This window comes from Chelonus insularis, unplaced genomic scaffold, assembly GCF_013357705.1.
Source record: "Chelonus insularis isolate UGA/USDA-ARS -01 unplaced genomic scaffold, ASM1335770v1 contig_260_pilon, whole genome shotgun sequence".
NCBI classification, from domain to species: Eukaryota; Metazoa; Arthropoda; class Insecta; order Hymenoptera; family Braconidae; genus Chelonus; species Chelonus insularis.
Window position 1 is genome coordinate 80,478 of NW_023276452.1, and position 26,589 is coordinate 107,066.

Sequence of the window (26,589 nt, forward strand, 5' to 3'; positions counted from 1 at the left end):
CTCTTTCTCTCTCTTGATCCTTCTATACAGATCTCTCTTGATGAGCTTAACTCCCGAACCGGCTAACGAATCCTTCCAATGTTGAGCTCGAGAACAAGAGTATTTCAGTAGATAAATACGTTTCTAGTCAGACATACAAAGTATTGCCAATAGACATCAACTATTCAGAATGGAACGTGTTATCTACACAGATAGAGGATCAAAGTTCGGAGCAAATAACATTTTCAGAGTTGCTATTAATTGCAGCTGATAGAAAAGTATTACTTTTGTTGTTTCCACTATTTTTTATTCAATTATTTTTGTTTAAAAGTTGATTTGAGTATTTACTCGAGTGAAGTTTGTAGTCTTTGGTGTCTACATTCGAAACAATGACACCTCTTTAACAATAGTCTTTTTTGCAATCAGAATTCAAACTAGTGAGATTTAAAACAGTTCTTTAATTTTGTGGAAAGTTTTGTAGGAAGCTAATTAAGGAATACTTTTCAATTTTTCTTCTATTTGAAATTTTATCTTGGTCTTGTAAAAAATTTATTGAGGAAAGAAAAAGTTTTATTCCGCGTTGAGAATTGCTAAAGAAATTTTTTTATTATAAGTTTTTTATCGGAAATAAATAAAGATAGAACGAGACACAGTTATTGAATTAATAATTTCTTATTGAATGAAATTTTGAAATTTCAACAACATCTCATTAATTAATATTAATATAAAAAGTTAATAATACTAGAGAAATTAAAAAACATTAATTTAACTAAAAAAAAAAGTTCTGCTATTGTTTTTGAAGAGACAATATTTCTCGAATCTGTTATCAAAGCATCTGTAAACAAATTTATATTTATTTGTGTCACTCATATTTATATTTCATAATCTTTTTGTAAAAATTGCTGAAGCATAGATTCTCTGAAAATAGTTCTCTAACAGAATTTCTAAAAGTAAAAAAAAATGGAATTTTTTCTAAACATAATCATAACTATTTCATTGGAATCTCTAGCATGCGAATTTTTGTTGCTTTTTAAACAAGGCTATTAATCAACATAAAAAAAAATCTTTACATAAAATGTTTAACGTAATTAAAAAAGTATTTTGTTATCCATAGAGAAATAATGAGAATAAATTTCATTGTTCTTCATGCATTACATTGTTTTGAAAGCCAAAATATTCATCCAGAAAAAAACAATATTTTACAAACAAGATATACTAAAAAATATGTCAAAATTGAGTGGTTTATGTTACGATGTTTACACAAAGTGAAAAGATTTTCTTTTTTATAAAAAAAAACTAAAAAAACTGGGTTCATAAAAAAATTAAGTGGACAAAAAATAGTATTGACGAAAAAATAGTTTGATAGAATTTGCAAGTAAAATGCTTATTGACAATGTCTCATCCTTTGAGAATTTACAAGCATCCTTCAACTCCCAAAGTTCGTCATTTTATATATGGCGATGTGTCACGTCTCAGCTTGAAGAAAATTTGTCTTTGTCGTTATTTTATATACCATGCACGTCGAAAACGTCGTGACACATTTTTAAAGCCACTATAGTAAAGGTCGCCGTCTCTACTAACGTTCTTCTTCACTCTCTTTTACTAACAAACGTAAGTTTACACCCGTGCGTGTACAACATAGTGAACGAAAAACTTGGCACGTAACATACGTTATTAGAATACAGCTTCACTTCACCTAACGCTTAACTCCGATTTTTTGTCTTGAGATTCTTGCCAAAAGCAATTTGGGAGAAACATCGAAACTTTTTTAAAAAAGGAAATTATTTCAAATTAATTTGCCATTAAAGTTAAGTAAAAAGTCATAATCAAAGTGTAAGTGTCGTCGCTGGAGCAAAGCCCAACTTAGAGATTTACCATTCGTCATGTTCTCGAGAGAGCCACATGCGTTAAATCTACAATTGCGCAAGCTCGTTCTTCATTAAGAAGACGTTATTCGCCGACCTTCTGGCATCTAACTCACACGCGGTTTTAAAGGGTAAAAGTACCAAACTAAACCGAGAAGAGCACGTAAAGTCGGTCTCGTAAATTTCCAAAACTGGCTCTTTAATGTAAACTACACTGTGTCAAGTGATTCATGGAACCAAGTTCAACCACAAACTACTTTTCTCTTAAATGTTTACTAACTTTTGTTACTTTATTCAATTTGCTTTTTTCCATAATCAGTACATATGCTGGAGTTTTAAAAAAATCTCGAAAGCTACTTTCTAAACTTCACATTCTCTTATTTAATTTATAAAACAGAAAAAAATAATTAAATATATTTTGATTCAATTTAGATCTCATAGAGTCTGATGCCATCTTTATAGAATTTAAAATTATTCCCAATAAATCTATGTAAGTCTATCAATTTTCGGAAAATATATTATTAATCATTTCAAGTATATTGTCAATGTAGGATAAGTCTCAACAGTCTCTTTATTTTAACTTTTTTATTCAATACGGAATACACTGTTAAGTTTTTTTTAGGTCCACTTGGATCTTTGATCATCTACAAAGATCTCAATCTTGATGTACTATGCATTTCATATAATCTTATGTCAAATTACTGGTAGAAAAAGGTGAATACTGTCATCCAAGAAAAGTGTAGAGGTTAACATAACATCGAGAAGCTTGAATTGGGAATAGACTTGTACGAACAAACAAGATCAAAAATATTAATTAAATATCAATTTATAGAATTCACAATTTCAACAATCATCTAGTTGACTATAAATTTACTGTTAAAAATAATTGCGAAAAAAAGTCCAAGTAAATTTCTTCAAGAATTCTCAATTTAGAACTGGATAGTGAGATGAAAATAATAGAGAACTAACTTGATTCATGTATACCAATTTTCGTTCATAGGATCAAATCAATTATCTTCTAATATTTCATCATTGTTTCCAGAATCGCGTGCAATTATCAATATATCCCATAATAACCAAGTGCTCAGGTGCACGTAAATGACTTTGAACGATAATAATTCATGAACAAATGATTACAAAATCGCTCAAGTGTCATCAGAAAATGGAAAGTATTTTATTTCAATTGCCTGAATCGATATTCTGTTGAAATAAATTCTGATGAAAAGCCTCATTTGTAACAGGAATAATAATCAAACAATTATCCTCCAGCTAAAAATAAATGAAAATTTTTTTATGACTCTTCTCAACTCTAAATTATATTCATTAAATAATTTTAAAGCATAAGTTACTTTTTTCATCCATTGAATTATATTTGATCAATGAAGTCTAGATATGAATACGATCATTCAAAATCTCTCTAACCTTGATGTTATTTATTACGTTCCCAACACTTTGTCCACAACACGTGACGGATTTCCAGAACAGTATTACCTATACCAAGAGTTGAATATGAAATTGCGGTCAACAACTAACTTGGACATGAGAACAAAGGCAGTGAAGGTTGTTAAAGAGCTATCGTGCTTTGCTATAGTCTACCCTTTGGATTATCACAAAAGCCAACCGAGTCAACTTGATTGTAACAGTGAAATAAAGTTGAAAACAAACATATCAACTAAATTGTTAACTGAACCTAACACATTTGCTATCAAATGTTTGCAAATGCTTGTATATTAATAACTTTGTTGCGGAACAATGATGATATAATGCTTATCAAAGTTGGAACTTTAGATACACTATACACAACTGTAATTACTGACTATCAAAAGCCTTTAGGTATATTTGGTGAAAGAAATGAGGAAAAATTTGAAAAAATTTCATACTTACTTCAAAGAGAATGAAGTTATTGTTGCTATCATGGGATCACTTTTGACCTGGAACAAAAAAGTTGAAATTAATATTGATGGAAGTTTTTCTGAGTAATGGAGAAATTTTTTAACCTCCTGAGTATTGTGAGTTAGAAGATGAAAAATTTTTATTGGAAGAAAATTTGTTGGTAGAAGATTAAAATGTTTAATTATATAACTGTACAATTCATTAACCCTAAATAAAGAAATGTCAAGATTATTATTTCAACAAGTTAATTACAATCTAGATTAATTATTTTGACAATAAACTTCAATGAATTTGAACAAAAAATTCTGAAAATATTCACCAGTGTACTCTAAGTCATATAACCCAGAGTTCACAAGCTATATCAGAATATGCTATCGTTAAGTAATCTGCATGAAAATTCTGAATAAGCAGACCTTGATTCACTAATGAATAATGTTTTAGAAACTCGCACCTTGTTATCTCATCTCTATAAAGCCTGAGTGCTGGACGAGTTTCTCACGATGGGCAAGAGCATCATCATCTACACCACGTAGCCCTTAAATATGTCAGAGTATCCTGGAGCTACTAATTAAACTCTCGCCATGTGTAATAAATTAGCATGACAAAGTTGATGTCAACGAGCAAAACTGTCGAGTCTGACTTGTTCTAAAAGCTTTCAAGTTATCTTGGTAATAATAAAAAAAAGGTAAAAACTAGTTATTTATGACATCATTTAAAAACAACTGGGAACACTTGAAATATTGGCGAAAGCTTTGACTATTCTAAAGAGACTAGGTAGAAGATTGAGGTAGCTATTGACTTAATCAACGGATTCGTAGAGCTGTTTCTTTTGTGATCATTCCCTCATTTTCTAAGGCAAGATATATGCTTCCTGATTTCAAGTCAATTCTCGTTTATACACTACCGCAGCTTCCATTTGAACTGATTGGCACTGGTTGGCTATTCCCTCCGACGAGGTTAGGTACACGCAATCAGCTCTGTTTGCCCAGGCTACTGCTTGTTATCCCATTTGTATGAGCACAGGTGGACCAGAGAATTTCAGACGTCGTATGGACATTCATGCTCCGATAGAAGCAGTCTCATTAATTTGGATTAGAATGTCAGCTGAACTGCGTAACGTTTCAACACATCCTCAAGCATCATCGTTAATTGATTATAAGTTGGACATTCGCATTGACAAGTAAGAAGTTGAAAGATACACAATCAACATCAAACTGTCATCCCAAGTGCAATGTCTGTTGATAGACGGGTATTTACATCAGAAAGTAAACAAATTACAAACACTTGACAAAATTTGAGCACACTTAATTATTAAAGTGTTATACAATGAACTCTCTGAAGAAACATTATCAATACATATATGTAAAAAAAAAAGTACACTTATCGAAAGTTCTGATTTTAGCAGAAAATGCCTGAACCAGTTGACAATAGTTCATGGTAAACTTCAATTTTGATGTAAAAATTCAAAACAAACTTGAACAAATGGATTCCAAGGGAACCATAAACAGGAAAAGTAGTTATGTTGACAATGTTATTATGAGTATGTTGAATGATTACAAAGTATGCTTTGCTTGCAAACAAAGAGTGCCAAAATGTGTTATCAATTTATCTTTTATATTGGCCAATGAAAATATTGCTCATTGCTTTTATTTTTCTTTCTAAACAAAATATGAAATCTTCTTTCTTGATCATTTTTCTATGTAATGAGTTTAGGAAGCATCATCTATTAAACACCAAAGATAACTTATAATAGAAATGATGAAATAAAGCTTGAAGGTTAAAATAAACGTGGTGATTTAGTTGGAATGAGGAGTGAGAGAATAAATGGAAGGGTCGAAAAAAACCTCCAGCACGCATGGGAGGAGTCGGACGAATGGAATGAGTAAAAGGGTAGAAGCTGGAAGATGGCGAAAGGGTGAAAAGCATAGGATATGATAAGAACTACCTAAAAGGAAAGGATGCCGATCTTGATTTATATTAGAACCCAATTTCCTAGATGATTCTCTCGTTTCTTTCCAAAGCTCTGTCGAACTTTCTTCCTTTTTACATTTTTTTTTATATATCCTGCAACTCAGGAAATGAATATATGCTTCTATTTCAACTTGATTATACGTCAATCTACAGACTTCACTGCAATCTTTCTCACTTTCAATTTCCGGTTAAAATACCATACAACACCCACTGTCATCAACTGGGATAATATACCGTAATTATTTTGTTAATAAATCTGATAATGTTGGATAGTAAATAACAATAGAAAGTGATATTTAAAATAATTGAAGAAAAAATGATAGTAATTTTATTTTAATAAAGATTTCTAATTGAACAAAATAAGTCATAATAAATTAAACAATGTTTAATTATTTTTATTTGTTAGATCAAAAATAAGTAAGGTAATTTTTCAATAATTTAATGGTTTTTTTTTGATTTACTGATATATAATAATTAATGAAGAGTTAGGTTTCATTTATCAAATTAAAGATGATTTTCTCATACTTTAATAACACAGCTACAATTAGCTATTTTATTCAATCAAGTACGAAAAATTAACTATTAAACATCCCTCTTTACCAAGTCGTTCACCCGTATTCGCTTTTATTAATCTCTTTATTCTCTTTCAATCGTTTTTATTCTGTTGCATTCTTGTTTATTTTTACAGTTTACTGTATTGGTTTATGAAAAACTTCATTTCTATTTACTGAGAAGTTATTAGAATCTTTTTAATGTTAATTATATTCGATTAAAATGAACAGACAAGTACAAAAATACTGTAAATTAGCAGTTTTTCACTGGTTATCAATTTAAAGTCATCCATTAAATGAATGATAAGTAATGCACTGAAAGATAATGAATAGTTGTTGATAATTATTGAACATTCATCGATTAAAGAGGAACCAGTATGTTACTGCCAATCAGTGAGTAATTGCTACGAATTTTAATCGAAATATTATTCTCTAATGTATTAATAAACTTTAAATAAGATAAATTACTGAATAATTTTACACGAGTTATTAATGGTGTATAGAAATTATCAGTGGAAAGCTAATTGAAATAGAACAGCTACTAGTATTCATTTGCATAGATCATTGACTGATTCTACTAGTCATTTTTACTGAAATAGAGATGAACCATACGTAAATAGCGGTTGCTATACTTAAGAACAAACAAGGAAAATCCTAACAAAGAATTCAGAATCAGTGAATGTTTACTGGTTTGACAGGAATAATAAAAAACTGTTTGAAACAGTTTAGGGGAAGGTGGGGTAAAGTGGAACACCAAGAAAAAACGTGAATCAACAAATTTCTTATTTTATTAACAAATGATAATAATTTTTAATGCATTAATAAATTAAAAAATTGATAAACAACAAGTGCAATAGGCATTTTTAAACTTAGTTTAATAAATTAAAACATTTTCTCGAGGGTTTGCCCCCGTGTTCCACGTTACTATCCTTTCCCCTATTTATTTATTATAACATACAAATCTACTATTACTTATTAACAGAATCACACTAGGCCACGGATGTCATTACAAAAAAACTAACAATTTTTGTTTTATTAAATAACACACAATATGCTACATGCAAACCGCATAAAGAGTATTTTAAGAAAAATTCTTCTCCAATTTTTTCACATGTTGAGTCAACATCAGCTAAATGACTTAAAATAAATTGTTTAGAAAAATAACTGAAAATATGTTTTCAATCAGTATTTATTTTTTTCTGGGACTGTTGTGTTTCGCTGTTCCAACATTTTTCTCGAGTTAGTGATGCTATCTCGAATTGCATATTTTGAAATATTATTTTTCTGGCAAATTTGTAAGCAAAGTTTTTATTTCGAATTCACGTTTAATTTTTATTTTCGAGCAATCATGTCATCGACTGGCTGTCATGTACCATTACTTCGATTTTTTGTTCCGATTTTACCGCGTCACAAAGCATTTTTAATCAACGCTGCCGCAGTTTCGAGGACATTGACGTGCAGACTGTCGACGCAACTGATATTACAGTTGTAAAAGTTTCATGAATCAAGCCCCGCGGGAAAAGCTCGAACGAGGTCGTACTCGTGCAAGTATTGTCGTGACATTTTTCCCCAGCTTTTTTCCTAAATTGGAAATTGAAAATTCAAAGGATAACATTCTTTTACACTCAAAATTAAATCGTACAAGAGAACGGAATTTTTTATTTACTTTCACAAAGATATGAAGGATAACGTAGATTTTAGGTGCTTCTACATAATAAGAATACCCTCGAAAAAAAAATTTATTAAATTCCAAGAAAAAAAATCAAACACGACTAAAAAAAAATCCATGTATTGTGTGTATGTAATTTCATCCCCTAGAGCATACAAAAAAGTGTCAAAGAATGAGTTCAACAAAAAATTATTCAAATTTTATTTTATTATTTTCTATTCACTTGAATTTAATAAAACCTCCACTTCACAAAACGGTATCTTTTAATGTCAAAAGTAGCTTGATGTTCATGAAAATGATCCATACTTGTACTCACAACGTCATAACGAAATCTGAAACGAGAGATAAAACTTTGAAGCAAGCTTGTTTCCGAGCAAATTTATACCACGGTGTGTTAACTCTGATGAAATATTGAACTCCATTTTGATAGGCTTAATAAAATATTTGGCAAAGAGGAATGTATGTATATAATAAAAATAAAAAAACCACTCGGTCTCTTCTTCTAAAAGTATATAACTGATACTAATAAAAAAAGAATGATAATAAAATTTAAAATGCTTTTATCAGAAAATTTTGAGCGGAACAAAATATCGTAGATGTTAGGAAAATTAGATAAATATAAATAGTGATATTGCGATAACTGAGGGTTGTGTCCAGCATCGTTATTTTAGTTTCCGAGCACTTTACTCGGTTGACGTGGGATATCGACCGAAAGCAGAATGATACATTCGTCAGAGTAGCATAAAGGATACACACGCGCCAGTGATCCAATCCCATATTTCATTGCACGTACGTTTTTACGGCGATTCTATTCGTGAGATACTCGGCTCCATCTACTCACCTCTTCGCTGCATCCCGACAGGCAATGTCTTTTTTATTTTTTCAAAAGGTATAGTTCTCGACGAAATATCTCACTTCCATGATGCACACTGTGGCATACCAGGAGACGGGTAATTCGTCGAAAGAAAAGTTTCCTCAGAAAAATGAAAAATAGTGTCAACGTACGCCACAAATTTATCTCAAAATACAACACTGGTTTTATTTACTTGTATTTTATTCATCTTTATTATTTTTCTGCTGGTAGAATTCTCAAGACATTGTGGTCTGCTTAAACCACACAACGTCACTCTCTTTGCTTTTCAAATATTTTACCAAACACTTCAGGACACACCAAGAAAAATTGGAGAGAAAAATGACAAGTTAATGCTAGAGGAAACGAGAAGAGACAAACATCTCGCGGGTACTCAGTGAGTGTTTGTACGTACACGTGACCTAACGTGTGCATGCACTTGAGAGAGCAAAAGAAAAAAGCCCAAAGACCGAGCGGATATAGAAAAAGCCAAGGCAAGAGGATTGCTATACCTTATGAACCTCTATCCACCTCATACCACTTACACTTTTCCTCCAGGCTTTGCTTCAATTTTTTGATGGGTTCTAACCGACTACACTATTTCACCGTTAACCAACAACAAACAAAGGAAAACATCTAAGTTAATTCGATGAATATCACAATACTTCGAAACATTTTTTATAACGTTCTTACAATAATTAACTTTAGATAATTAATTTTAAAGAGATTTCCTTTTAATAGCGGAGATGATGAAGGAATTAAAATGGTTTCCACTTGTTAACTTACCAAAATATTTTTAATTATTCTGTTCAGAAGGAGATTTTAAAACTGCAAATTATACGAAGAAAGCTTAATTCATGTGCCTCGAGCATCCTAACGCCATGAATCAGGATTAACCTCTCTTGAGATGAAATCTCATTAGGTCAACTGGACTGGTATATAACAAAAGATAAGAGACAGAAGAACACTTAGGATTACTTAGAATCCTTTTGTTAATCCAAAAGATATAATCATTTAGAATTTTTATAACTCCATGAGGATCACTCTTAATTAATTTGCTCTCCAATGTTTTACTTAACACAAATAATGTGAATGATTTTTCAGTAAATAACATTTTAAAACTGAATTGATGCTTGCGATTGATTTTCAAAGAAATTTCCAACGTTTACCTGCACATAATAAAAGCATAGAAAATCAGCAACTGAGAAAACTGCAGGCTATGAATGCCATGAGAAATGGAGGTAAGTTTGGATCGTTTTTCAAGATTTTTTGATCTAACATTTCCTCTTGATCGAGATGGAGAATGGTCACATGTCAAAGGCGCACTGACGCCTCTAGCAACGGAATGAGACTTAGTCTTTTTCTTCTTATTCATCTTTTTCTTCTCAATTTTATACCATGGTGAACCTTTCGCTTTTCAAACGAGCACCAATCGTTTCCGAAAAGATGGGGTCATGCCGCGGAGACTCGCGGGAGATCGATTTTCCTGAAAAATGACTTGGAATATTGGGAAAAGGAAGTTTTGTTGAAGAAAGCAGGAGAAAGTCTTTGGTGCAAGGAAAAGCGTGAAAAGTTGGATGAAAAAAAAATTTGAAATCTATTTCGAATTTACTAAAGTCGATAAGGAATATAAGTGGAATAAATTCTAGTTTGAGATAAAAAGACTTCCAAATCTTGGGGTTTTTACTCACGCATTTCAATTCACCAAATGGCTAAAAATCTTTTGCTCACTTTGAAAACTTGGACGTTTGAAGCTTGAATTTCTATTATCACTATTTTCTACTATTTCTCCAGATGCAGTAGTTTTTATAGAAATATATTTAAATAAAATGAATTTCAATTTGACTTTAAAATTATATTTTTTCTGTAATTTGATTATCCACAATCCATAAATTTTATGTTGTTTTTTTTATGCAGGGTGCTTTATCCATATACATGGTTGTTTACTTTTATACCTTCAATTCTATTAGGTTTCTTTTATTTTTAGAACAATACAGATGATATATCAATTATTCATGATCCCAACGACGTCTTTCTTTCTCAATATAATTTACAGCTCTTTGGGTATACATGAAAGACATCTTCAAGATATTTTATCCATTGTTCTGCATTACTTTTTTCTGCTCATTTTTTCGTTTGACAACTGTCACTAAACTCGATGGAAAAAGGAGGAGTAATGTAAAAATGGAAGCTTATTGATAACGAAATATGATGGAGAGAACAGACTTGGAAAAGATATGACTTACAGAAAATTACTTTTCATGAAAAATTTTAAAATTTCAAGATTTCTTTGAGTTGCATATGAAATAAAAATATTCATCACAAATTTTTTATAAATTTGTTTTCAAAAACATTTTAAAGACAGTTATACTTTAAGATTGTTTCTATTCAATGTTTTCAAGTATTTTCAACTAAAACTATGTATCATCAACAAATGTAGAAGATTTTTATCACGTCTGGATTAATTAATCCAATTCAATTTTTACAGTCAAGTTACAAAAACATTACTCTGTTGGCATAATAATAAAAAATATTAGCTTAGGTTCGACTCGTAAGGTTCGCACCACCAACTAACCAGTAGAATGCATATAAATATCATATATTTCATTTAATATAAAAATAAATAGCATCATTTATGAATTGCCAAATTCATTTTCCCTTTTTTTTAGTTTTTCGATTCTGCACAAAAAATGGCTAGACCGATTTTGGTAAAAGTTTTACGTTGCATAATTATGCGTCGAATGCAATTAGTCTTACGTCGATGTCATTTTTTGTTCTTTAGATAATCTAGACGAAAAATAATCCCGAGCGTACATACATACAGTTATCTTCTTAAAAACTGTTGCATTCGACTCTAGGGACCTTGAAACGTGGAAATATGTCAGAATTTTTGATTCAGATCCATTACAATAACCTCCCACTGGGAAGTTTATGAAAAAGTTAAGATCAGTCAAGAAATGGTAAATTTTTTTCATTACCCTAGTAGGAAACAAGACTGGCCTAGTTTTGGTTCAAGACTGAATCGATCTTGCCAACAAAGGTCCAACGTTTAGAAGGGTCAGGAATAAGCAAGTCTTACTTGCTGCTAGGGTGTGAAACGTATTTTTTTTGTATTTTTATTTGACCTTAATATAGATTCAAAGTGAGTGTTACATTGAACCATTTGTTGAAAGAAATGTGTTTAAAGAAAGGAAAAAAATATTTCCATTGATCTTTAATGTAATTTAATCAAAATATTATCCTATCAATAGGTCTGTAGTAAATTAATTATTTACATAAATCTGCATAAATGCGAGATACTACTGACTAATTTACTCACTTCTCACAAAGTTTCTGAAACTGTAGAAACTACAAACGGAAAATTCGACAGATAGTTTTCTCATGTGATGGACTAGTGACTTGTAACTAAAAGAAAATACAACTTCTCTAATATTTATATGAGAAAACCGTGTGTAGGTAGTTTCTTTTAATTTCATTAAAAGGTTTTAAATATTTTGTTGAAGTGTTTACCATGAATAAAATCACAAGTATCAACTAGTAATTTATGATAGAATAAAATTAATTCAATTCTATAAAGGCTTCAATTTTTTTTTTCATTTTTAATGAAAAAATTATTACTTTTTCTACCTACAGAATTAAAAAAAATAATTATTCTTAGTCTAGATTGCATAATTAGAAAACCTCGACCTTACATCTTTCAGTAATTTTGGTTCAAAGTCTGTTATAAAATTTCACCAGTTTCAAAAGTAAGTAATTCAAGAAACTGTTTCAAAGGTATTACATCTCATATTTAACAGGTCACTTAACTTTACTTGAAGCCTTTGATGTTTCTCAGCTTACATAGCAAGTATTTAACTTCACATGACAAAGAATTTCTTCTATTTTTGCTATTCAGTAAACGTTTTATAGTGTCATTTAACATTCCCGAAAAAAAGTTTTAAAAAAGTGCTCATTGAAGAACTGATTAAAAATATGAGTCCTAAGTAAATAACTGTAATCATTTGTAATTGTTTTTTCAACAACATAAACTCTAATAATTTTCAGCTATTAAATTAGTGTATAACAGTGCACTCTCTATGTACACTTGTGTGGTTTATTTTAACGACAGTATAACTATATTACCACCAAAGCTTTTATCCAATTTTCTAGTAACTGCAAAGTTTTCAAGAATTCACTATCTACCACACTCTAACAAGATTAAGGTCTCTAAGATGTCAAAATTAAATTTGTATATTTAAAAATCAATCGCATAACTTTCACATGAAAAACTTACCCCTATAATGATTGAAGCATCGCTGTCTTTGCTGTCTTGATTGTGCGTTTCGGCCGTTGATGTTTCATTTCTGGAACAAACATCAAAAACATCTGTTAGATTTCTCAATTATATTAGCAAATATAACGATATTATTAATTTAATTATAATTTCAAATGATAATAAAATACAATAATAAAAATCATACAGTAAAATGGGGTAGGTATCCATTGAAATCTTGATATCGTGTTTAAATCAAGGATTATTAGCACACCAGGCGTTACCACGTCTGCTGCAAACAAGAGTGGTTATACTCATGGCTCTTTACTGCATATTGCCGCAGTTTCATATTTCAACGCTTGCCGGAGGTGGTCCGGGACTGCAGGGAAATCATTTCAGTTGGCTAAACCAGCAAGACTTGATGCTTGACTTAGCTATCTTGTTCATTTTCCTGACTTTACCATTGGAAAAAATTATGCTTCAGATATATCAGAATTTATTTTGATCAATCATCTTATGTTTGTTGAGAATATTGATTTTTATTAATATGATTAAATTCGTATGGAGGATAGACTGACTTGGATTATTATTTGATAAGAATCTGTTGTCAAAGAATGTTTTTGTTGATATAATCAATCTTTTTAACGAACATTCAATGTGTCAGTGTCATCTAGGATTTTACGACTGTGAACAGTCTTTCTTGAAGGTCATATTCCTTGATAGATTTCCGACGGATCTACCACATTATTCTTTCAGATTGCCAAGTCTTTACGAGCCATTTTCGTCCACTCGTATACTAGCCTTCGATATTTTCTGCTTTACTGGACCATCAACATGCCTCTGCAAATGTTACACTAGATTTTCTATTTTACCCTTCAACGTTTTCAGACATTTTTCCTCATTTTTTACACAAGGATTAAAGTTTATCTTGTCGAATAATATGTTTTACGATATATTTGATTCATCGGTTTCTTATGTTAGAGTTTCAGAATGATGATTTTAAAGTGTTGTTATAGTGTAAAAAATTACTTTACATTATTTTTAAAATGTTTTATGCTTGCTTTCACTCTAATGTTAATAATAGTTTAGTACTTCAGTGCTTTCGTTTAGCTTTAAACGTAATTTGGATGTGGAAATACTTGAAAACATGACTGGAATGTACAAAAAACCACACTCATAGGTGGTCTAGAGTTGAATAAAACTTGGACCGACTTTGACCAGCATCTTTTATGACTGGAAGAAATTGTTATCCTGGTCAATTCAAATACCCCTAGTCCGGTTGTGTGATGTTATTTCTTGTCAGAAAAGGTATTGATTTCTTCGGAAAGAGCTTTCTAGGAAAAATTATGGCAAAGCTTAAGAAAAAACAATTTGAAAATCAATTTACTATAAATAAAAAAAACAAAAATTACTTATTATTGAAATAAATTTTTCATGTGATAGTTTTTTTTAAGTATAGTAATAAAATATAAAATAACGAAATACCAATTACGAAGGAATAAATAGAAACGTCTTTTAGAGATAACAAATGAATTGATTCGGTCAGTTCTAGTTTAGTCGCGAACCAAACATAAATAACTTGACCATCGTCGACTGTCGAACAGATACTTTCACATATTTTACACTTTCTCCAGTTTTCTAAAAATTACTTTTCAGTCGATCCTTAATATGTTTCTACGCAGGAATACTAATGAATAAATTTTTTTTAATTATAGAATTTTGTTAAGAACGGAAAACAATATCTCACAACAAGTGATTCATTGATAACAATGATACGTTATTATTATTTATAATTTTGAATTGATACAAATACTGCTGGGCAAATAATATTAGTTCTCATCAGTTCTTAAATAATTTTTGTATTGTTATTTCGTTTTCTGGTACAATATTTTTTTAATTTACAACGACAATATTGTTGGTTTTAGAAATTTTGTTTTAACTTGTGAGTCTAGAAAATGTCATTTGATGGTTTCTAAGCAATTTTCTCTGCATAATATCATGTTTCTAAAGACAATATTTTTATTAAAATGCACCTTCTATGTATTATATAACGTTTAAATTTTAATCCAATAGTTTTTTTTGTCATATATTGCATTAAATTCTTTGAACAACATTGACAATATTGCATATATGTGGCAAGTTTTAATTAAAAACTTCCCTAGTAGCCAGTCCTGACGTCAGAATTTTCGTCAGACTGGCGTCTGTCTCCTTCCTTTCTGAATCAGATTGTCATTCATTTCTGACGTTAAATTTTCTAAAGAAAATGTTACGTCTGTCTGTTTCAGAAAAACGGCAGATACATACGTAAATGACAACCTTAGACCAGCATACGTAATTCTGCCGTCAGTCTTGCGTTAATTTGGCTACTAAGGTTATTTTAAATGTAGGGATCATATTTATAACTCTGATATTAGAAAATTCTTACAAAGGTTTTTGTAATAATAGAATCATTGTTAAGGCATATTTTTACTCTATGGGAAGAAAAATTCTTCTATACATTTGTTTCAAATTGATGCTAGTGTTCTTATCCAGCTGAATGAATTGATGACAAAAAGTTTTCAATATGCACTAGCCACGAATACTTTGTCATAAAAAATATCATGAAGAACTTCTCTCAGTCAAGGAAAAATGAGTTTTTTATGTTATAAACGTTTTAAAATACTCAATTTTCTATGACGAAAATAACAGTTTCTGATATCAAAGTCGTCATTACAACCTAATTTAAAATACTTTCAATAGGAATTATGTTATAAATTTCATCATTGTGTTAAAAAGTTGATGCTGCTATAGAGCTGAATCTAGTGCATTCGACGTTAAAAACTTTCCGCGAACAAAGTAGCTGTCGAGAGGATATAACAAAAATTAAACAAAAAAGGAAGCAAGACAATGATGAAGAATACGGAGAAGAAACATCCGTGTAACTGGGAAACCTATACGAATGTAGCCACTTGTGAAAGCTCCATCGTGTTTGTCTTTGGTGTAGGTTAAAAGAACAGTAAAGTGAGGGATAATTCTGGTTAGAGAAGAATGGAAAGAGAACAAAGTTTCGGATAAAGAAATAAAGAAAGAAGTAACGAAATACGATGAATATGCATTGCAGTACACTGAGAAAAGAAAATAACCGCTTTTGAAGAAAATTGTACATAGCTTAGAGAGTGAAGGAAATAAGAAAAAATAAATATCGCAAATATATGGAACAATAAACTTAGAAGATGAATAAAATGGTTTTTGTCTCAAAGCTGTTACATTTTTGAAAATATTCTCTTAAGATGGCGGTGGAATTATTTTTTATTAATTTGTTGGTACACGGAAAAATATTACATTATTTTCTGTTACAGCTTTAAATGAAATTTCACTATGAGATGTAGTAATGTCGGACCAGTTTGAACTTGTAATCCTTTAGACTGTAGACCATAGTAAAATCTTTTTACAGAAAAATTTCCCATAGACCTAGGCTTGAAAATATTAAAAACCAAGTAAAAAGTCCTACTATACAGTAGAAAGTCCAATGTCGGGTCAGTTTGAACTTGAATTTGATTATAAGTTTTTCAATTAATTATTTTTTTTTCAATCAATAATAAATATTTAATCTACGTTCAAAAGTTTTTAAGAAAAATAAAAATGCATAAAAAAAAGTATGTTCGGCCGTTTTACTGTGATTGATAGTATTTTCAGACCCAGATCAATGGGCAATTTCTTTCTCTTGTATAACGAACCCGAAACAGAATTTACTGTGGTCCGAAGCAGAATTTCATGATGGTCAAACGGTTTTTTAAATTGTATTTTATCAAATTTACTGAAACTTTGGAGATCATCCGCTAGTACTACAAATCCATAGTAATTTTTCATGCAGTAATTTTTCTGTGTACTAAAAAATTAATTCGATAAAATTTAAAAGAACAAAACATGACATAAAAATGAATACATAATTATTATTTCATGGGAAGTCGTATCAATAATTACCGAAAAATCCATTCTCAATCAATTAAATCATGTATAGTTGATCAAAATTCCAATTATCGATGAGGGCGTAATTGAACTCTTCGCCCTTCTCCTAATTATGAAGCAACAGATAATTCAATTTTTGCCAGGAGCTTCACTTGGCGTTTACCCGTCTTGCCGAAAAGACGTCTCTAAGATTCGTGAGTCTTACAATAAGTTACATCAAAACGGTTGGAGAAGACGTTGGCGGCTAATGAGTAGTTATTTGATCAATGTTTGATTGATCAAATTAATTGCTTGTTATTGTTTTATATCTGAGAAATTTATTGTAAAATCCTGCTGATACTTGATTGTTTATTGTAATATAATTTAAGCCATTTTAACAGGATTATTGTAATTCATAGAGAAACCATTCACTTACGAGCTATGTAACATTGATAATTGATGTTTTATATTATTAATTGATTTCTTTACTTGATACGTCAAGCTACGTGCAGGAGTCTATAGAGAATTGTTGTCGATTCGATTGTGATCAAAGATTTTGTTATTCAGAGGCTGTTCAATGTTTAATAAATTGTTCAAGGTCAGTTTAATTAATCATAAGTTTATCATTTTGGTAGGCAGAATCTTATTATCTTTCCTACCTAGCACAAAACAGTTGACGCAGATTGAGAACCTCTTTGTCTATCGTTAAAATTAGTAAATAAATGATGTTCTGACTAAAATTTTTAAAGAATTTACTTCAGTAGTTTAGAATTAATAAAAATTATATTCCAAGACTTTGTTTTTTTCATAAAATGTGAAGTATCTATTCTGGTTTTATCTGTGCAGTAATTGAATGAAAAAAAATTTAAAAACATTATTTTGCAAAATTTATTGCGATTAATTATTACTTGACGATAACCAAGTTTGAAGTTATAACGAAACATGAGTGTGCACAAAGGAAAGCTATCACTCTGATGCATGAACACTGATCAATAATAATTTCCCTTTGATGTCCATCAAGCAAATAGCAAGCTTATCATATCACTATCACGTATAGCATACGAACGTGAATATATATAAATATGCTTATGCGCGAATAGTGTGGTTAGTAAATGATTTTATAAAGATTTTCAAAGAATAAATCGAATAGTCTTTGATTTTCTCCTAATACAGCATAATATAGCAGGTGTAGGATCTACGCGCAGGATCTAGCGTAGAGAGTAAGTGACTAGAGACCTGAACTTAGTCTCTAACACTTATTCCAGAAATGAGTTTCTACATTTATTGATTATTAATTTTAAGCTGCAAAACCGGGACGACCCGTGATGAATCCAGAGCAAGCTCTAGGAAATCATCCTAGAGCCCACTTCTTCTGCACCGGCCGGGACTCCCTTGACTTCATACAAACAACTTATTCTAAGAATTAAAGTCTTAGATAAAGTCACGACTCTACATTGGTAATCCCTGTAGAGCCGTGAGTATATGACGATTTCTCCATCGTTTACGAATCTATCTACTTTGTAAGTGACTCTGACTCGACTCTTAATCGCGAATTAAAAAAACTGTGTAAGATCTGGCCCATTGTAGGGTCAAGGCTGGCCGTTTGAGTCCATCTCTGTATCGTATACTGGCGTCCCCAGGTGAGTGAGCTGTTGTTGTTCAGGTGGGTCCGGAATGTCTGGGGTGGTGAAGTCAAGGGAAATCAGAAGACGATAGAGAAATGGACTCAAATTGGTGCACGATAGTTAGAGAAACGAGGGCTCTCTATTCAGCCTCTCCAGAGATGATGGATTACTTGAGAGCACCCAAGGATGGAGACTCAGAGTAGGTGCGGGGAATCCTGGAGCTGCGGTTTAGGATAAGTGAGAGCATCTTGTGTCACCCCCTCCTGAGTTACAGGCTGCTCACTACTTGGCGTGTCTATCAGAGCCACTTGGTAACTCTCAGAAGATGGAAAAATACATGAGGACTTTCAATAACTTGGCATTAGTACGAGCCCTAAACCATGTGTGCAATAGCCTTCCAAAAGGGCAAGAGCTGACTCCCGATCAGATCATCCCCTTCCCCGGTGCTCTTAAGAAGGCTGCCGCACCAGTCTTGGATCCAAACATAGGACCGTTATTACGGCAACTAGCTGAGACAGTAAATGTATTAAATGAGACAGCCAGAGGTCTAGGACGAGATGCAGACCGGAATGCCAGTCTATTTCGGACAGACACGACACAAGGGATAAAGACAGTGCAAAATATACTGATGAAGGAGGTGGAAGCTATCACCGGCCATATAGCCCGGACCATTACCCCTGTTTTTACCGCTGCTGCTCTGTTCGATCCATCCAAGTTACCTCCGGCCCAGCCACTTCTGTCTCAGAATCAGCCAAGGGCTGATGGCCGAAGGGCCGGGCCCTTTCAGCCGGCACCAGTTTGAGTCAATCTCTCTATCGTCTTCTGGCCTCCCCAGGTGGGTTCGAAATGTCAGGGGTGGTGGCTCTGCTTGTTCCTGGGGAAGTTGTTATGGTTGATAATCCAGTAGCCACAACCACTTGAGCATCGATATGATGCCTCTGAGAGGAGGGTATCTCATTTTCTGATGAAGAATCGCAAGCAACATCAGATCTGGACGTGGCAGCTGGCTTGGTTCCTTCTCCCTCCTGTTGCTTGGTAGCTGGGTGGGACCTTAACTTTCAGTAGGGGACTTTTGAGCTTTCAAACAATAATATATAAAATATGCATAATGAAAAGCAATCTATACTGATCAAAATAATTATCCAAGAAGTTAAAAAAATTTTTCTTTTATTGCGCAACTGTCAGAATCAAAGAAGTATAGTGCGCAAATACCATACAACTTGACTGATATTATCTGTCCAAGGTAATAATAATCATTTAGGTCTTTAAATACATATATAATCTACTTTTATAGTTTTTTTATTTTTTTCAATTACAATCACTTCGCAATATATCTAATCTTAGTAATTTAAAAGTTAACATATTATATGTTAAGTCATATGCTATGTCGTATTTTTATGTAATGTGATTAACTTCATCTATGAATAAGAGTAATTTCCATACTTCTCCGATAGACAGGAATGATATAATACAATGATGAAAAAAATTTTTTTTAATTTTTTATCAAATTGTTGTAAACACATTTCAGAATACAAAGTTATGTCAATTATATAAATAATTATTGAGCAGTTGTAATGCAATTATTAAATTTCAAGAATGCTTAAAAAGAATTACAGTTTCTTGTATCAATGTTGTTTCATACACTGCACTTTTTATAATTTATAAATCTTTGAAAGTATCTTTGTGGTAAGTATAATGTAAAATTGTGATAGAAAATTTTTATCTCAATATGATGTCAATACATTATCACAAAATATATAAAATTTTTTGTTAACTATTAAAAAAATATTGTCGCATGTAAAATACTCATAGAATGTCTCAATCTTTGAACATCTTGCTGTAAACATGTCACAAGCTAGTTTAGAAAAATTTTCGTCATTATGATGGAGTGTTATGATGTTTATTGAATTTTGATTATTTTTGTAATTCTATAATTGATAATTTTAATTATTTATGATTATATCATAGCAACATTTGGTATACGTTACCAAATAGAAAAATTCCTTCTTGAATGCTTTCATAAATTTGTTTGTATATAACACATGTGTTGTATGCATAGACCTTATTATGCCATAAAGTAGAGGCTAGTAGGATTACGAACCTGAGGTACCAAGTCTCTACAGAAATATGTATTGATGCCCGATGCACTTAAAGTATTATAGAATGTTTTTGGTTTACATGTGATACTGTATACAAGATTTTCTTTGTCCTTTGCCGTATGCCTTTCCTCAATAAGAACGTTCTTCACCCTTAACACAATATGTCTGCCAGTCTGTCTTGACAGTTCACAGTGATCACTGCGCTTTATTTATCAATTTTTTAAATAATCTTTTGCAACGGAGATTATTTCTTGTCTGCAATCCTTTATTAATATTAATAAACTGTATAAATCCTTGATAGTTCGTGAAATTACAGTGGTTAATGGTGAGTTTAAAAATTATTCTGTGAATAAACTTTAAGGCATCCAATACATCACTATGTATTATACAAATTTTTTACATCATAATAGTTTACAGAATTCATTGTTTCATAATTTTTAAGTTTGTTTTCAATAATTTTTTAAAATTTCAATATGAATTATTAATAAAAATTTTAAAGAATCTAAAATCAATACATACATATATTTCTAACAATATATTGGTAATTATAGTTACAAATATAAAAAAATACGCTGATGTTATTGACAAAAATAGGAACAATTTTTAATTTTAATGTATATTCATTTATAAGTAATTTGAGATGAGCTAAATATCAATATTTTTGTTATGGTAATTATTCATTACTTTATATAATATCAATTTATGGACCAATAATGTCTAATTCTTTCAGCTGTGATCAGCATTTTCATTATCATTATTTTGGTATCATTATTAATTTTAATGATAAGATACCGGTCAACTAAATCATCGTCTTCAAATAGTCGAATCGCTAAACGTCGACAATTTTTGATGGAATCTCGTGAAAAAATGAAATTTCTTCGGAGATATAATCACTCTTCATCATCCCGTACTCAAAAAAATAACGACGATACTAGTAATACCAACAATTCTACAGATGATACTATTTCGCAGCCTAATGATTGTATTGACAACATCGCAAACTTGGATAATCATGCCAATAATTCTAATAAACTATCTGAATGTAGACAAGTGCAAATTTGCAACGAATTAATCGAAGATGAACCAGACAAAACGGCGATTTCCTACAGTCATTTATGAATGGTTGTCGACAAGTGATAGTAGTGATAGAGATAGAAGTGACCAAGAATCAAAATTTTCGCCTTTCGATAAATTTAAACGTAAATTAACTGAAGCATTTAATACAAAAAATATCAACCACGCTCAAGGTGATGCTGTTCTTAATGTGTTGCGCTCCTATCCATGCCTCCAGTTGTTGCCAGCATCATCGATCTCAATGGGATTTGGTGAATACTTACACTTAGGTTTCAACCCAGAATAGATCCATAATTATTAGTTGAGGAATGTGGGATACAAAAAAATGTAAATCAACAGATGAATCAATATGTTAACAAATATTAATAACTTTTAATGCATTGATGTAATAAAAACTTGAGAAACAGAAAAGGCAATAAGTTTTTTAAAATTTATTTTAATAAATTAAAAAATTTCCTCGAGCATTTCATTTTATCCTCGCGTTCTACGTTACCCTGTTTTTCGTACTACAGTTAGTTAAAAACATATTTTTTTAAATTGTACATTTACTTTTTTATTCGATACAATTTTTTCTTACAAATAATATTCTTTCCAGTACATTATTAACATCTAAGTAGATATCTTTATATAGTTCTGTCAATATACTTTTGAAATTGAATGTATATTGAAAGTTAATCGATTTAGTTTGATAACCACATTTTTAGTGACGACAGATTTCAATAAGCATTTGTGACCACATGTCATATTGTGCTTTTTATTTTACAAAAATTGCATTTACAAGGCTTTTATTCTATTAAATATCCTGAAAACAATGCATCGAAGATCGAGACATAATGTATTCAATTTTTAGAGCTTGTTATGATATAAAAACCTAGTCTCAATTCTTTACGACCATTCGTTCCCGAGATATTCAATTATTTATATGAAAAATGCCACTGCTTTTGAACAATTGATTTTAGTTCATATACCGAAGGTAAAAAATAACTTAATATTAATTAATGTCAGGTAAAGTAATGACACATAATTAATTAAGTGTTATTACTTTTTAAGATTAAAAAAAATATGTATCATGAGAAATTTTATTTAATTTATACTGCCTATTTACTAGAATATTATGTAACTATTATTAAATTGATTAATGTTCAACGGACTTTTAAATTTTGCTCTTTTTCAAAATTTGAGTAAAATCCCGAGAACCTTCAAATTCGAGTTTTAGCCAAAAATCGTACAATCGTTTAATTAATAATTCAATTATTTTTCAATGAATTTTGATATTTAGGGTTTTATAGAACACTTTGTCACAGATATTGCTATTAAATTTATGATCGATTTTAGAGAAAATATTGTAAAGCTGATTTATCGTGAAAACAAAAAATTATTATTATACTACATTGTCAAACTGTTGACTCTCTTTGAATATTCTCGAATCTACTAGATAGTAATAAAAAATTATTTTCAAAGATATTCTTGATGTAAAAAGCATAAAATTTCGATTTTGTTTTTTTTTTCTATTACCTATTACTAATATTTAAATAATTTTTTTTATAATCCATATTAATTACTCTAACACTTTATTTAAGAAAGTCAATGTAGTAGTATAGTTTTAAACTTGGTAATCGATTAAATAAGCGTGCAATTCCAATAAATATTGGTTTTATGCAGAATCAATATTACATTTATTCGATCTAACATCAAGTACCTTAATACACTAAATTTTTATTTCCTTTTAAATTTACCAATTTTATGCAAAGACAATTAACCAAAGCTCATTATAATAACTTTCCTTCTTCTAAAAAAAGAAATATCGCAGAAACTTGAAAAAATACTGCTAATTAAATTTTAATTAACAAGCAGAGGATGCTTGTATTCTCTTGAAATAGTTTCTTATTCCATTACTATGCGTGTAAATGTTGCAAACTATATTGTAAAATTTTTCAAGATGTAATTTTTTACAAAAAATAAATTCATCTGCAGAATTATAATGCAACAATGTTATAGGATTATAAAACTATGCGGGCGTATATTTATGTATAAGTTCACCAGTTAAAACGCATATATAAACCAGCACACTTACTCATAATTGTGACTAACTTGGAAGCTCAGTGAGAGAAGTAGCAAATGTGCCTCGTTATATACCCACCAACTATGTAGGTATTATATGTCGCGACTCACACTCGACTCGTATGCCAACCTATTCTCTACCTCTTGTGTATGATAAACCATAAAACTTTATCAAATTCATTGTGATTTCATCTATTTTCAATTCGATAAAAATTTACTTATGGCATTCGTAGTGTTATATTGCCTATGAAATCTAAAATAAACGGGGTTGAAGCTCAATAGTCTATTATTCGGCTCTTATCATATATGTTGCAGTGAGTGAAGCAATCATTCTATATAAAACATTTATTCTTTTGGTTTTATAAATTCTTTTAATCAATCATAGTTTTTGAAACCTGCAGATTTTTTTTTATTTTTTTTATAAACACTAATTTTGTGCACCATGAAAACCATTCGCATACCAGAAGTTATGTTTTTATATCACAATTTCATTAACAATCGCCTTGAAAACAAAATAAAATATCAGTGCTCTGGGTGCGACCCTAAAGGTTCACACGACTAACTTCCCAGTGGAAAGAATAAAAAAATACAATATGTTTTTTATTTAATTATTATGATTAATAATTATTTGTTATTAACAATATTTAATTGTTATGAACACAATTTTCTTATTATTAACAATAATTATTCACTCTGTTACAGCACCTTCAATGCTATTTTCTCAATACTGACAAGTTTAAAATTCTTTTATTGCTAATTTTGTTTTTAAAACAATTTTTTTGATAAAATATTGACATCATATTTTTTATAAAATTATTCTTAACATTAGTAATCATATTTTTTAAAGGATCTTGAAATTCTATCTTAAAAATAATAATTTATATATTGTATTGTATTATATATTGTATTCTGTCTTAAAAATGATAATTTATAAATTGTAAAATTCCAGTAGTTTACCTTTTTTTTCAGTTTTTTGATTCTGGATAAAAAATGGCCAAATCAATTCTGCTAAAATTCTAATTTGTTCTAAGTTGCGTAATTATGCTTCGAATATTGGTCTACGTTGACATCATTTTTTGTTCTCGAGATAATCGAGGCGAAAAATAATTCCGAACGAACATCCGTACATACACACACACAGACGTCTACTTAAAAACTATTGTATTCGACTCTGGGGACCTTGAAACGTAGAGATACGTCAAAATTCGGGATTCGCAAACTCAGGCCCATTACTATAACTTCCCACCGGGAAATTAATAAAATTTTGCATCCAATTGTTTCATATTTTAGAAAAATTACTAGATACGATAATTAATCAAACGATAGAATACTAAAAGCTTTATAATACAATTATTACCTAAAGCTCATTACTTATATTTAAAATCTATAGGTAGAAATTAACGCTTCTTTTTCAATAATTGAAGAAATATATTCTGCAAATTTATATAATGTTTAAACAAAAAGATCTTAAAAACTGAAAACATTCCATGCCATTATCTCTAAGTCGACAAAAAAAGTCTGGAAAGAATGCTAAAACACAATAACAAAGAAAAAACTCCTATGCAATGTTCTTTGACTTCGGTTTATAATATAGCACGAAACTCGGAAAAATTTTCTAGTGTCTCACCAACACTTAAACTTTCTTTATGGTAAATAAAATAAACTTTTTCATGTGTTTTAATTTAATTTTTTTGCAAAGTTTAAATTGTCTGAATACATAACAACTACTTTAAATATATAATTAAAACTTATAAAAATGGTTTAATAAATTGATTAAAATTATCACAGCTTAACAAAAAATAAAAGAAAGCTCAAAAATAACAAAATGAAAAGAATTAAAAAATTAGCTTGATATTATCACACTAATTAAAATAGATTTTCTGCTGTTTTTGATATTTGGTAATTTAAACAAATGTGTAGATGTATTATGTCTAAGTAAATTGATTAATCACTAAATTCATGATATTTCCCATAAAGCTTAATCCACCCTCTTGCCTGTCATCTTCTAGATCCCTAGCTTCTCTGCAGACTATACTGCTGCGTAGCCCATCCATTAACACGAATGGCTGGAGGCAACACTTGTGCCACCGATCTCGGGAAGACGCTTCTAGAGCCTTTACTTCAGAGGGTTGTGATTACGTCCATGGCTTATCTTTCAAGATCGATCAACTCTGACGACACCTCAATTCATATCAATTGTCAAGCTTTTAACTGAAATTTATTTCTTCAACAAGCAACAAACCTGAGACAATTAATCATTACCAAGTGATTATAAATTGGTGATTGATGATCCGAAAAAATTCGACAAACACTTTTGAATGAAAAAAAAAGTGATTCAGATCGACACGAAACAACAAACTACTAGCCAAGTGGAATAATAGCATCGGCCATTGAACGAGTGCATGAATGCTTTCGTGGGCGTATAAAGATTCGTTTGAAAGAAAAAAAAAGACACATCGATCTGTGAAAGAGCCGGTAACGATTTCGGCGTTGTGCCTCAATATTAATGGCAGTAGTATAGCGTGGTTTTACCGGAAGCCATTTCGACCTCCCTCCCTTTTCTACTCATCGACTCTCATGCAGGCTCAGTATTCTCCCTTGAAAAACCATCGAAAAGTGCATGCCGTTCATTCTCTGTATTCTGTCCGCACTGCGGATTTAATCCTCGATGATTTATGAATAAAATCTTGAAATTCTTCGGTATTGAGAAGGACATTATACTTCCATGAATATTTGATTGATTTCTTTGTGAAAAATTTCATCTTTTTTTTAC

General features: G+C 30.6%; 1 protein-coding gene across 1 annotated transcript in view; it reads right to left on the reverse strand.

Moving 5' to 3' along the window:
* Csgalnact (Chondroitin sulfate N-acetylgalactosaminyltransferase) overlaps positions 1–26,589 on the reverse strand; it is a 67,570-nt gene that overhangs the window by 24,871 nt on the left and 16,110 nt on the right. Inside the window, exons 2-3 of the mRNA XM_035079900.1 lie at positions 13,052–13,121; positions 3,729–3,775 (exon numbers count right to left, since the gene is read on the reverse strand). Of these exons, the coding sequence (XP_034935791.1) occupies positions 3,729–3,760 (32 nt within the window). The 5' untranslated portion in view covers positions 3,761–3,775; positions 13,052–13,121. The remainder of the gene's footprint in view (positions 1–3,728; positions 3,776–13,051; positions 13,122–26,589) is intronic.